The sequence below is a fragment of the Hypanus sabinus genome, chromosome 19 (assembly GCF_030144855.1).
Source record: "Hypanus sabinus isolate sHypSab1 chromosome 19, sHypSab1.hap1, whole genome shotgun sequence".
Classification (NCBI taxonomy): domain Eukaryota; kingdom Metazoa; phylum Chordata; class Chondrichthyes; order Myliobatiformes; family Dasyatidae; genus Hypanus; species Hypanus sabinus.
Window position 1 is genome coordinate 69,547,848 of NC_082724.1, and position 13,966 is coordinate 69,561,813.

At 38.9% G+C, this 13,966-nt stretch overlaps 2 protein-coding genes across 3 annotated transcripts in view; one reads left to right on the forward strand and one right to left on the reverse strand.

Annotated features, from left to right (window-relative positions):
- The window catches only part of cenpp (centromere protein P), a 401,228-nt gene that overhangs the window by 24,930 nt on the left and 362,332 nt on the right, over nucleotides 1-13,966 (forward strand). The window lies entirely within an intron of this gene.
- Nucleotides 1-13,966, reverse strand: part of nol8 (nucleolar protein 8) — a 66,776-nt gene that overhangs the window by 24,223 nt on the left and 28,587 nt on the right. For both annotated transcript variants that reach the window (XM_059944618.1, XM_059944617.1), the window contains exons 7-10: nucleotides 11,666-13,397; nucleotides 10,640-10,792; nucleotides 1,302-1,427; nucleotides 116-200 (exon numbers count right to left, since the gene is read on the reverse strand). In XM_059944618.1, coding sequence (XP_059800601.1) covers nucleotides 116-200; nucleotides 1,302-1,427; nucleotides 10,640-10,792; nucleotides 11,666-13,397 — 2,096 coding nt within the window. The remainder of the gene's footprint in view (nucleotides 1-115; nucleotides 201-1,301; nucleotides 1,428-10,639; nucleotides 10,793-11,665; nucleotides 13,398-13,966) is intronic.

A 13,966-nucleotide genomic window follows, 5' to 3' on the forward strand; every position in this document is an offset into this window, starting at 1 on the left:
ACAATAGGATAGTCCAGTGAATGCAAAAACATATCTTAACCCAATGGATGACAAAACAGTCAAAAAGCAAAATAAAAACACTGAATAAAGTATATTTCATAATAAATTACGTCACCCATGTTTTCATCTTCACTTTCCAAGAATCGTTCATCCATGCGAAATCTTTCATCTGTACCAAACCGTGATTGTAAGGCCAACAGCTGCAAAATGAAGTGAATTCAACTCATTGAATCAAACTCATGTTTATCAAATTATATTTTCAGTTAAAAATATTTCCAAATTCTCTAATTTCACTCTATTAATAAATCTTGATGTATGCAATGTCAGTTTAGAGTCAATTTGCTCAAGTTACTTGTGCAAAAAGCTCCTTATTATTCTTAAATTTTACTTCCTATCTCTTTAGGTTACAGAAGTTAAAAAAAAACTCAACATCTAACCCACATAGCACTGAAGTGCACAAAGCTTTTATATATTAAATAATTTATTTTCATTTGATATCTGGAACATTGACCAACAAATATGGGACAAGCTATTGCAGAATGTAAGCCATAAAGGTGTTCAATATATTACTATTTTTTTTCAAATAGACTGACATTTCATTTCCCAGTGCCATATCCACCTAACACGCACTGAAAAAATAAAGGATCAGTGAAAATAAAAATGTACTTAAGATACCATGCAAAGGCATTTAAACAATTCAGCTCTATAGGTAATTAAAAATTGGGTTTTCAATTTATTGTCAGTTATCTATTCAAAATTCTGATTACATTTTGAAGGAAGGAACACATGCTGTTAATTTGGTTTATAATCAGAGCTATACCTTGAAATCAACATGAATCAAAATGGGGAACATTCATTATTTTTCAAATAAATAAATGAATGACAATCATTCAGTAAATAAAAATACCCCTTTTGAGTTGCATCACAGGCACATCTCTCCCCACTAGTGAGGGCATCTTCCAAGAGGTAGTGCCTCAAGACAGTGTCATCCATCACTAAGATGCTCACCATCCAGAACATGCCCTCTTGTTACTACTAGTGAGGAGGCCAGAAAACCCACACTCAACAATTTAAGAACATCCCCATCAGATTTCCATTTGGTCCAGAACATTACCTTGACATTCTTTATTTTTGCATTATCTATTTATATTGTAGTTACAACAATTTGACTTTGTACTGTACTGCTGCTGCAGAGCAACAAATCATAAAAGTTAGGGATAATAAAAATTGTCCTGATTCCGTAGAATACAAAAATGTCAGTAAAAATATTCATGCAAAATCTCTTGCAATGGATTTCTTACCTTCTGACCAGTTTTTCCTTCAAACTGAGGCTTGATTTTGAAACTTTCACTATGATCGACATCGTCATCTTCATCCTCCTCATCCTCACTATCAAATAATTTTCCAATGGTTCTACTTTTAAAATCCTATTGATAATTTAGAAGAAATAAAAATCACTGGGGTTACAATAAATTAAGTATATCCTTTTTCAGAGTTTGAAGAAATAAAATATTCTGAGAAATGAAGTAAGCTGATATTTGTAGATTTTTGCTGAATTGGAGGCCTTGAATTATATTTTTCAGTTTAAGAGATGAAGAGTAAAGAGTCAATCCTTACAGTGGGGTTTGATGAACATCACACTCAGGCTGGAGTTGGTGTTGCTGCCCCTCCACCCCGCTCAGTGTTCACTCAGCAGAACAATGGACTCAGGGTCTGCACCATATACATTTAGGAACTTAGAAGCATAAATGGGAACAGATGTTCTCAAGGAAATATACAGAAGAAATGTGACAAATGTTCAGGGGATATTTGCATGGAGTTCTGCATAGGTATGTTCCAAAGAGACAGGAAAAGGATGGTAGGGTACAGGAACCGTGGTGTACAAAGGCTGTTGTAAATCTAGTCGGAAGAAAAGCTTACGAAAGTTTCAAAAAACTAGGTAATGATAGAGATCTAGAAGGATATAAGGGTAGCAGGAAGGAAACATTAAATTAGGAGAATTAGGAATGAAATTAGGAGAGCCAGAAGGGGCCATGAGAAGGCCTTGTCAGACAGGATTAAGGAAAACCCCAAGGCATTCTACAAGTATGTGAAGAGCAAGAAGATAAGAAGTGAGAGAGTAGGATCAATCAAGTGCGACAGTGGAAAAGTGTGTATCGAACTGGAGGAGATAGCGGAGGTACTTAATGAATACTTTGCTTCAGTATTCATTACGGAAATGGAACTTGGCAATTGTACAGATGACTTACAGTGGACTGAAAAGCTTGAGCATGTAGATATTAAGAAAGAGGATGTGCTGGAGCTATTGTGAAACATCAAGTTGGATAAGTCACCAGGACCAGACGAGATGTACCCCAGGTCACTGTGGGAGGCGAGGGTGGAGACTGCTGAGCCTCTGGCGATGATCTTTACATCATCAATGGGGACGGGAGAGGTTCCGGAGGGTTAAAGGGTTGTGGATGTTGTTCCCTTATTCAACAAAGGGAGTTGAGATAGCCCAGGAAATTATAGACCAATGAGTCTTACTTCAGTGGTTGGTAAGTTGAGGGAGAAGATCCTGAGAGGCAAGGTTTATGAACATTTGGAGAGGCTTAATAGGATTAGGAATAGTCAGGATGGCTTTGTGAAAGGCAGGTCATGCCTTACGAGCCTGATTGAATTTTTTGAGGATGTGAATAAACATTGATGAAGGAAGAGCAGCAGATGTAGTGTATATGGATTTCAGCAAGGCATTTGATAAGGTTTATTGCAAGGCTTTTTGAGAAAGTAAGGAGGCATGGGATCCAAGGGGACATTGCTTTGTGGATCCAGAACTAGCTTGCCCACAGAAGGCAAAGACTAACACAAGGAAATCTGCAAAAGCTTGAAATTCAAGCAATACACCAAAATGCTGGTGGAACGCAGCAGGCCAGGCAGCTTCTTCCTTTAGATGCTGCCTGGCCTGCTGCGTTCCACCAGCATTTTGTGTGTGGTGAAAGCAACGACTGGTTGTAGACGAGTCATATACTGCATAAAGGTCGGTGACCAGTGGTGCGCCTCAGGGATCTGTTCTGGGACCCCTTCTCTTTGTGGTTTTTTATAAATGACCTGGATGAGGATGTGGAAGGACGGGTTACTAAATTTGCTAATGACAAAATGGTTGGCAGTGTTATGGATAGTGTGGAGGGTTGTCAGAGGTTACAGTGGAATGTTGATAGGATGCAAAACTGGGCTGAGAAGTGGCAGATGGAGTTCAACCCAGATAAGTGTGAGGTGGTTCATTTTGGGAGATCGAATATGATGGCAGAATACAGTATTAATGGTAAGACTCTTGGCAGTGTGGAGGATCAGAGGGATCTTGGGGTCCAAATCTATAAGACACTCAAAGCTGCTATGTAAGTTGACTCTGTGGTTAAGAAGGCATATGGTGTATTGACCTTCATCAATTGTGTTTAGGAACCGAGAGGTAATGTTGCAGCTGTATAGGAAGGACCCTGGTCAGACCCCACTTGGAAGTACTGTGCTCAGTTTTGGTCACTTCACTACAGGAAAGATGTGGAAACTAAAGAAAGGGTGCAGAGGAAATTTACAAGGATGTTGCCTGGATTGGGGAGCATTCCTTATGGGAATAGGTTGAGTGAACTCGGCCTTTTCTTCTTGGAGCGACTGAGGATGAGAGGTGACCTGATAGAGGTGTATAAAGTGATGAAAGGCATTGGTTATATGGATAGTCGGAGGCTTTTTCCCAGGGCTGGAATGGCTAGCACGAGAGGGCACAGTTTTAAGGTGCTTGGAAGTAGGTACAGAGGAGAAGTCAGGGTAAATTTCTTTTATGCAGAGAGTGGTGAGTGCGTGGAATGGGGTGACGATGGTGGAGGGGGATGCAATAGGGTCTTTTAAGAGACTCCTGGATAGGTACAAGGAGCTGAGAAAAATAGAGGACTATGGGTAAGCCTAGGTAGTTCTAAGTTAAGGACATGATGGGCACAGCATTGTGGGCCGAAAGGCCTGTATCATGCTGTAGGTTTTCTATATTTCTATATAGTTTGTGTTATTGCATTTTACTGTTATGCTACATGTGCTTGCTCTTTTGTATGTGTGAGGACAAGGCCTGAAACTGTGGTGTTGTCCGTGGATGGTGTGGCATGGTGTATAGGCTGAAGTTGGTGCTGTCCTCCTCACCTCACTCAGGGTGTACTATGGTCATCTGCAGATTTTGGCACTGTTGGATGGGTTGGGTTTGGTCTCTTTTATTGAGTGGCTGCATCTTTCTATCTTATACATGCTATGTATGTCTTGTGCTGTGCATGACAGTTGGTACTGTGTTTTGCACCCTGAACTCGGAGTAACACCATCTCGTTTGGCTGTGTTCATGAGTAATGGTTGAATAATTAAACTTGAATTGAATTGAATTCAGGAGGACAATTGTCTTTAAAAGGCATTTATCTACAATTAAAAGATGAAGACTCAGAGTTAAAGGGGCAAGATAAGTCCATGAAGAAAAAGGGATACAATTAGCGCCAAAAGCCGTCAGCAAAAAACTGATGAATTTAAATTCCTAATCAGCATCCCATCTGACTGGTTGGTGTGTAATTCTGGGCAAAAGCAGAATATGGCTAACTGTCAGATGCTACATGATTGGACATATTAAATGTGGCATAGAAGAGTGACTGGAAACCCTTCCAACAGTACAGCAACAATAGGACCACAAACACAACGTAGAAACTAGAGAAGAAATCTGTAAGCAACTCTTTTGTTCAGAAAAATAACTTGTGCAAGCCAAAAAAACTAACAGTGCCTCAAGTTCAACTCTCAATCTATAGTTTGAGGTGATGAAAGATTTTGTAATTGGTACAGTTGAAAGACTAGGCCAGGGATGTTCCACATTTCTGTTGAAGCATTTCCACTGAAAGTTCATGTTTGAAGAGAATAGACAATGATTAATCATTCTTGGCTATGATGCAGTTTGTAAAATTATCTGTCAATGATTACCATCTTGGCTCAAGTTAATTGGCCACTTGAATTAAGGTATAGATTACCAATGGAACTGGGATTTTTACACCCTAATCACAGGAATTCTTAGATCTATCACCACTGATATTCCCTGACCCTCTTTAATAAAGCATTCTGAGTCCAACCTTATCTGTAAAGAACTCTAAAGAATTATATTTATTAAAGCCATATTGGCAAGTACTTAACCATCCAGTTATATATGAAAAATCAGAAGCCACAGATCTCAACTGGTTCTTTACTTACAACTTTAATAACTAAATCCACAGCAAAGCAATATTTGTTTGAAACAATTTCCTTTGATTTGGTCTCTTCTGTTACCAAAGGCTGCAACCTGATAAAAAACTGCTTATTGGCATTTCAATCAAGTCTTGATTATCCTCCTCACATATTGTCTATGAAAGTTCTCAGTCATCCAGGTCACTGTATATCAAGCAGCAGTAAATCAAGGCAAGTAGACTTGCTGTGTTGTCTGGAAGACGTTTTGTCACTCATTTGAGAGGCCTCTTCAGTTTTGATCTATGGTGGGTAGTTTTCCAGCTTATAAACTCTAATGCTACGTCCACACTAGACCAGATAATTTTGAAAACACTGGTTTTGCGTAAAAACAATAGGCGTCCACACCAGGCATTTTTCAAAATTCCTCCGCCCACATTAAAACAGGTATTTGGGCAAATCTCCTCTTACTGGACATGCGCAGGACACATCTACAGAAAACAAGCGACATGTTTTGTGTTGAATCTTGTCGTGAAAGACTTGTTTGTCCAGTTACAGACTAGAAAAATTTAAAAGGAAATTGCCAAACGATGGACAGCTGTTGGCTCTCGCGCAGGAGGACTTAAAACAAAAAAAATACTGGAGTGTATGAAGGCAACCGACAGGGAGTTCACGGACAGTATTGGAAACATTTCCTACAGCCATAGTCTCTTCGCCAATGAAAGGGACAACAGCTACAACTAAATGCAATAAGGCTTGTTATTGGACAAAATTGAAATTTGCTGTTACCTCATTTGTTTGCCTTTACTTTTGCCATGCTTCTTTAACCCCTCTTTCAAACCACCACGTATGTACTCTACTCAACCTTTGTCTCAACACTACCTATTTCAAATACAAAGATGTCTTCCACAGGCAGAAACACGGTTGCACCATGGGTTCACTGATGATTCCTACTGCAGCCAACTTATACATGGAAAAGGTATATAGGACAGCCTTGAACACCTTCCATGGAACATAGAAACATGGAAAACATACAGCACAGTACAGGCCGTTCGGCCCACAAAGCGGTGCTGAACATGTCCCTACCTTAGAACTACCTAGGCTTTACCCGTAGCCCTCTATTTTTCTAAGCTCCATGCAGACACTCAGGAGTCTCCTAAAAGACCCTATCGTTTCCGCCACCACCGCCGCCACCAGCAGCCCATTCCGCACACTCACCACTCTCTGCGTAAAAAACTTACCCCGACATCTCCTCTGTACCTACTTCCAAGCACCTTAAAACTGTGCCCTCTCATGCTAGCCATTTCAGCCCTAGGGAAAAGCCTCTGACTATCCACACAAACAATGCCTTTCATCATCTTATACACTTCTATCAGGTCACCTCTCATCCTCCGTCACTCCAAGAAGAAAAGGCCGAGTTCACTCAACCTACTCCCAAAAGGCAGGCTCCCCAATCCAGGCAACATCCTTGTAAATTTCCTCTGCGCCCTTTCTATGGTTTCCACATCTTTCCTGTACTGAGGCAACCAGAACTCAGCACAGTACTCCAAGTGGAGTCTGACCAGGGTCCTATACAGCTGCAACATTACCTCTCGGCTCCTTAACTCAAACACACAATTGATGAAGGCCAGTACACCATATGCCTTCTTAAGCACAGAGTCAACCTGCGCAGCAGCTTTGAGTGTCTTATGGATTTGGACCCCAAGATCCCTCTGATCCTCCACACTGCCAAGAGTCCATTAATACTATATTCTGCCATCATATTCGACTTCACACTTACCTGGGTTGAACTCCATGTGCCACTTATCAGCCCAGTTTTGCATCCTATCAATGTTCCACTGTAACCACTGACAGCCCTCCACACTATCCACAACACTGCCAACCTTTGTGTCATTAGCAAATTTACTAACCCATCCCTCCACTTCTTCATCCAGGTCATTTATAAAAATCACAAAGAAAAGGGGTCCCAGAACAGATCCCTGAGGCACACCACTGGTCACCAACCTCCATGCAGAATATGACCCGTCTACAACCACTCTTTGCCTTCTGTGAGCAAGCCAGTTCTGGATCCACAAAGCAATGTCCCCTTGTATCCCATGACTCCTTACTTTCTCAATAAGCCCTGCCTTGGGTAACTTATCAAATGCTTTACTAAAATCCATATACACTACATCTATGGCTCTACCTTCATCAATGTGTTTAGTCACACCCTCAAAAAATTCAATCAGGCTCATAAAGCATGACCTGCCTTTCACAAAGCCATGCTGACTATTCCTAATCATATTATACCTCTCCAAATGTTCATGAATCCTGCCTCTCAGGATCTTCTCCATCAACTTACCAACCACTGAAGTAAGACTCACTGGCCTATAATTTCCTGGGCTATCCCTACTCCCTTTCTTGAATAAGGGAACAACATCTGCAACCCTCCAATCCTCCGGAACCTCTCCCGTCCTCATTGATGATGCAAAGATCATTGCCAGAGGCTCGGCAATCTCCTCCTTTGCTTCCCACAGTAGCCTGTCATCCGGTCCTGGTGACTTATCCAACTTGATGCTTTTCAAAAGCTCCAGCACATTCTCTTCCTTAATATCTACATTCTCAAGGTTTTCAGTCCACTGCAAGTCATCCCTACAATCACCAAGATCCTTTTCTGTAGTGAATACCCAAGCAAAGTATTCATTAAGTACTTCTGCTATTTCCTCTGGTTCCATACACACTTTTTCACTGTCACACTTGATTGGTCCTATTCTCTCATGTCTTATCCTCTTGCTCTTCACATACTTCTAGAATGCCTTAGAGTTTTCCTTAATCTTGTCTGCCAATGCCTTCTCATGGTCCCTTCTGGCTCTCCTAATTTCATTCTTAAGCTCCTTCCTGCTAGCCTTATTACCTAGTTTTTTGAACCTCTCGTAAGCTCTTCTTTTCTTCTTGACTACATTTACAGCAGACTTTGTACACCACGGATCTTGTACCCTACCATCCTTTCCATGTCTCATCAGAATGTACCTACTCAGAACCCCACGCAAATATCCCCTGAATATTTGTCACATTTCTTCCGTACATTTCCCTGAGAACATCTGTTTCCAATTTATGCTTCTAAGTTTTTGCGTGATAGCCTCATATTTCCCCTTACTCCAATTTTCTCTCTCTTGTCTGTTCCTCTCTCTCCAATGCTATGGTAAAGGAGATAAAATTGTGATCACTATCTCCAAAATGCTCTCCCACTGACAGACCTCACACCTGACCAGGTTCATTTCCCAATACCAGATCAATATGTAGGCTTATCTACATATTGTGTCAGGAAACCTTTCTGAACACATCTAACAAACTCTACCCCATCTAACCCCTCACTCTAGGGAGATGCCAATCAATATTTGGGAAATTAAAATCGCCCACCACAACAACCCTGTTATTATTACTCCTTTCCAGAATCTGTCTCCCTATCTGCTCCTCGATGTCCCTGTTACATCATCCAGTCAATGGTTCAGGTATGTGGATGACACCTGGGCCAAGATCAAAATCCATGAGGTGCAAGCCTTCATAGAACAGATCGACTCGGTGGATAATAATATCGAAGTTACACAAGAAGACATCATGAATGATAGACTGTCCTTTTTAGACTGTGCAGTACCCATAATCGAAAATGGATATCTAGATATTGAAGTTCACAGGAATCCAACTCACACAGATTAGTAACTATTGTTTGACTCGTATCACCCATTAGAACATAATTTGGGGGTTATCAGAACACTACATCACCATGCCAAGAATGTACCCACCAACATTACAGCTAAAGATAGTGAGTGCAAGTACTTGAGCGAAGCCTTGAAAGCTTGTGGTTACTGAGTGGGCCTTCATCAAGACAGTAATAAAAACCAACAGGGACACCAGCCCTACAGGTAGAGGTAAGAAGCAAAGCAGATGGAAAAACATAATCATCCCATATGTAGCTGGGGTTTCAGAGAAACTCAGAAGGATTTTCAATAAACACCTGTTTTTTAAACCTATAATCACACTGAGACAAAAAATATCATCAACCCCAAGGATCCTACATCCAAACGTAAACAGGGCAATATTGTATATGCTATCCAACGCAATGAGAACTGCACACATCTGTATATCATTGAGACAAAACAATCACTTCACAAACGGATGGCCCAACATTGGAGGGTAACATCTCAGGTCAAGACTCACCTGTATATCTACAGATAAAGGACACTCCTTTGACGACAAAAATGTGTACATTTTGGACAGGGAGGACAGGTGTTTTGAAAGAGGGGTTAAAGTAGCCATTTTTGAAAACCCACCCCTGAACAGACAGGGTGGGGTACAACACCACCTATCAGCTGCTTACAGTGCAGTCCTAACATCTCTATCCCAGCGTATCCAGGGCAGTTCACACCTCCATTCATGCAAAGGTAAGACGAATTACCTTCACTCTCCTTACCTCTAAGACTCCTAATGGCCCTCATGTGATTGCTATATCTTTAAACAACTCACAGAGTTTATAAATTGGAAAACTACCCACTATGGATCAGAACTGAAGCCTCTCAGATGAGTGGCGAAACGTATTCCAGACAACACAGCAAGACCAGTTGCCTTGATTTACTACTGCTTGATACTCCTCACAAATTCTGTCTCACATTTTAAAATTTCGCAATTAGCAGCTCCTGAAAACAATATACAACTCTTTGGTCTTTGTGAGTTATTTGAGCCATGTTCTAACCTTCTCTTTCTCAAGTTCCTGAGCATGTTGCTGTCTTCCAAATGCACATCTACCTTTCATATAACAACATGCCGTAATCTGCTAGTTTGCATACCTCTTGGTATTTTCAATGCTTTAATGATATTCTGTTTGCCTGTAATTATGGTTCCTTATATATCTTGACCCTTTCTCATACCATGATGGAATCAGTGACAATATCCATTTCTTTTTCTTCTATTCTGCTTGAACTCTCATCCATCCAATTGCAACCTCAAATAAACAAAGCCTTTCACTAATTTCATAATCAGCCCTCTAATAATTCTTTTATTTCTTTGGATTCCTTTTTAATCTGATTGTGTCTCTATGAAGGAATGTAAGACAGTTTACAAATGCCACATTTTATGCCACATAAATGCAGTCAATTTTGTTGCACTTAGCAAGATACTAGGAAGAAACTTAGAATAAAATTGCATTAAGCAGACATTAGAAGTTGTAGAAAATTTCAAACTAATTATTTGGTGATACAGATTTATAGTATTATCCGAAGCATCTTTCGGTCTCAGATGACCCAAAAAGGCTCTAAAAATAAAAGGCATCAGCCAGGCCACAATGGAAACAATTCCTAGACCAAGATGTCATTATTTGACAAGTCAATATATCTTTGAACCAGAACAGCTTGATGCTGAGAATTCAAACAATGAAACCCACCCCCCCGCAAATACTTACTTTAGCAACAAGCTTTTTGTCTTGATTTTCTGCTGATGTGGTTGCATCTCCTGCTTTGCAACTGTGTTCATCACCTTCAAACATTGTCTCACTTTCATATTCTTCTTCAAAATCAAAGATAATATGCTTTCCTTTTCCAAGTTTCTGACCTTCCTGTAATAAAATTATCTCTAAAATCTGAAAATGCACTTTTTTTCAGAGGTTAATTTTAGGGATTCAACATGGAGCTTGATTGTACACCAATAGCATAAAATCATTATGTAGAGTTGTTAAAGAAATGAATTAACTATAGCCTGTTCTGCTCTATCAGATTTCCATAATGTAAATTAGAAATAGTGTGACTGATGAATTAGGGAACACAGGAAAAACAACTTTGTTATGATCAGTCCAAAATTCTCCAGTCCTTAACCCCCTTTCCTTTCTCACATTATAGCAGGTTTACCTGCACACAAATAAACTAAATTTACATCAGCCTATTATCAGGATAGGAGATAAGTTTTTGTTGAATGTTAAATCACAACATATAAACGTGTATCAATTACTACCAAAGAGATCTGTTTAACCTAACAATATTCTTAATATTTTATACAATGCCAATTTATAAAGTTTCAGGTGGCAAAATAATAGAAATGGTGTATGTCCTCAGTACTTGTTTGCCTTCAAACCACCTAGTCACATGAATTAGAAAATAAAGGTTCAACTCAAGTTAATGTAACACCTACATCTATGTATTTATTAAATCAACACACTGAATGAAATGCTAGTACGTTACACTCTGTTGATTATTCTGCACAGATTGGTAAAACACTCGATGAATCATACATTTCATACATTAGAATGGGATCACTTGGAATGACCAATAAAAATAGATTTACTGCAGTTAATAATCAGTAGTAGAAAAAGAGGTCTTGCCAACCTGAGCAAGCAATCTGAAAAATTAAAATTAAACACTTGCTACAATTTTCGAATAAAAAAACAAAAAATTTTTTAAAACATAAACAAACCAGAAGAAAATTTTAAACATACCAAATCAGACAGCGCCCCCTGGATGAGTACCCTTTGCACTTCTGCTTCTTTTTGCCTTTGCTGTATTGCAGCCAATCTTTTCCGATTGTCCAATAAGCGCTTATCCAAATTCTGAGGACAAGTAGCATTCCTATTGCCAGGAGAAATACTTAATTCACATCCAGCTGTTCCAGCTTTAGATTCTATTATTTTGTTCTCATGGCCAGTTTTGGTGACAGACAATGACAACAGTTCAAGTTTCTGAGAGCTATTTTGTTTTGTATGCAGCGTTGTTTGCTTCCCATCTTTAACATCCTCCTTAGATTCTTCAATTTCATCTTTATTCATTGAAGTGGAGATAGATATTTTATGCACATTAGACTTGGATTTTTCTTCACATTCAACCATACTATGTTTAACACTATAGGTAGGAGAGGCTGTAGTTAAAGTATTGACTTGAAGAAATTTTGTACCTTTGAAAGGTGGCAGTTTGAAATTACTTTTTATGTCACTATCAGAATCCTCAGTTCTCAATCCATTCCCTTTCTCCTTTTTGATGTTTTTCTTTACCTCAGTAAGGCACTGAGTATCTTCACAATGAGGCAAGTTATTTAGCTGTTGATTCAGTACCATTTCAGAGTCACTGCTGTCGTTGTTCTGAACCACTGAAAACATATTGTCTGTTATAGTTTTTTGGTTAAAGACAGGTTTGCCTTGTGAAAGTGAGTTTTCTGAATTTGGCAAGAGATTCTGTGCAAAAGGGATTAATGATTTATTTTTAGTAAAGTCCATTTCACTTTTTTCTGATTGACTACTTGTTTCCTTAGATTCAGATGATTTATTTACCAGCTGTGCAAGGTCTGTTAGTGACAAGTCTATTTGGTAACAATTACTTGTCATTTCTTCATAATCAGTATCCATACTAGATTCAGAATCGTCGTCTGCTGTGTCCTCATTACTGCTATTACTTCTGGATTCACAATAATCTTTTTCAGTGTTAACTTCAGTCTCACTGTTCACAAAATCTGGTTTACTATTCACTTTTGTCTGTGGCAAATTATGACAAGGTATCATCTTCGTGGAGATAATCTCATCTGTGTCAGCAGAATCATATTCACTCCCACTGCTATTTGATGCGTCATTGCTCATACCTTTTAACACATTTCTCTTTGAGTTATACAACGCCCAGTGGGTTTTTTGTTTTAATACATAATCCTCACCAACCACTTCCAAAGGAATATCTTGTTCTTTTACATCTTTTTGACTTAATCTTTTACTTTTCTCTTCTGTAAACAACTTCAGTTCTTTAGGATCAGAATCAAGGCTTGCCAAGTGAGCTGTTGATATAGCACTGTTTTCAGTGACAATAGTAGTTTCTTTCTTGTCAAGGTTTTGATTCTTGAAGCCTATACAAGCAGATTTAGAAAATTTCTTTCCTCTCATATCTAGCTCGTACTCACTAAACCCTTTACTGGTACAATATCTGACTGAGTTCAAATGCATTATTTTTGTTTGGATATTGCAATCAGAATCCACAGAACCTTCTGCACTGTATTTGCTGGGGGATAACTTCCTCCTCTTTACATTCTGTGACTGATTAGGAAATATACCTTGTCTTTTCTTACTTGTCTCCTCATCATCTTGCTCATCAAGATGCCATGTAAGTTTGGTTACTGGTGTTTTGATTTCTGAATCTGATACATGATCAAGCTTTTTGATGTTGTGACAATATTTAGAGGGATCAATTTTTATAATGTTGAACTAGTTAAGGATTGTGCTGAATCAGAATCAGATTATCAATGACCTATGTTACAAAATTTGTTGTTTTGTGGTACAAGTACAGTTCAAGACACAAAAGTTACTAAGTCACAATCAATCAATAAATAAATAAAAGGAATAGTGCAGCAGTGTTCATGTGTTGATGAACCATTCAGAAATCTGATGGCAGAGGGGAAAATTGTATTTCTAATTAAATCAATATAATAAAACATCTAAACAATAAACACTAAATAAAACAATAAAACACTAAAATAAAACTTCTTTATATATTGTCATCCACTAAACGATTATAATCTACTATAGAATATACACAGCACCCTTGGAGTATAAATGCATATTCAAATCCTCTCGCTCATTAACAATGTACTCGGATTGGAAGTTGACATTCCAATGTAATAGATTAGTGATTCTGCAGAGAAAATGTTTAACAAAAGTCCCTCTGTCTTCCTAAACAGGCATAACAATTGCCCTGGCATTCTAAGGCTACGTCCACACTAGACTGGATAAATCCATAACCAAAGCCTTTTCTCTTCCTTTTGGCCC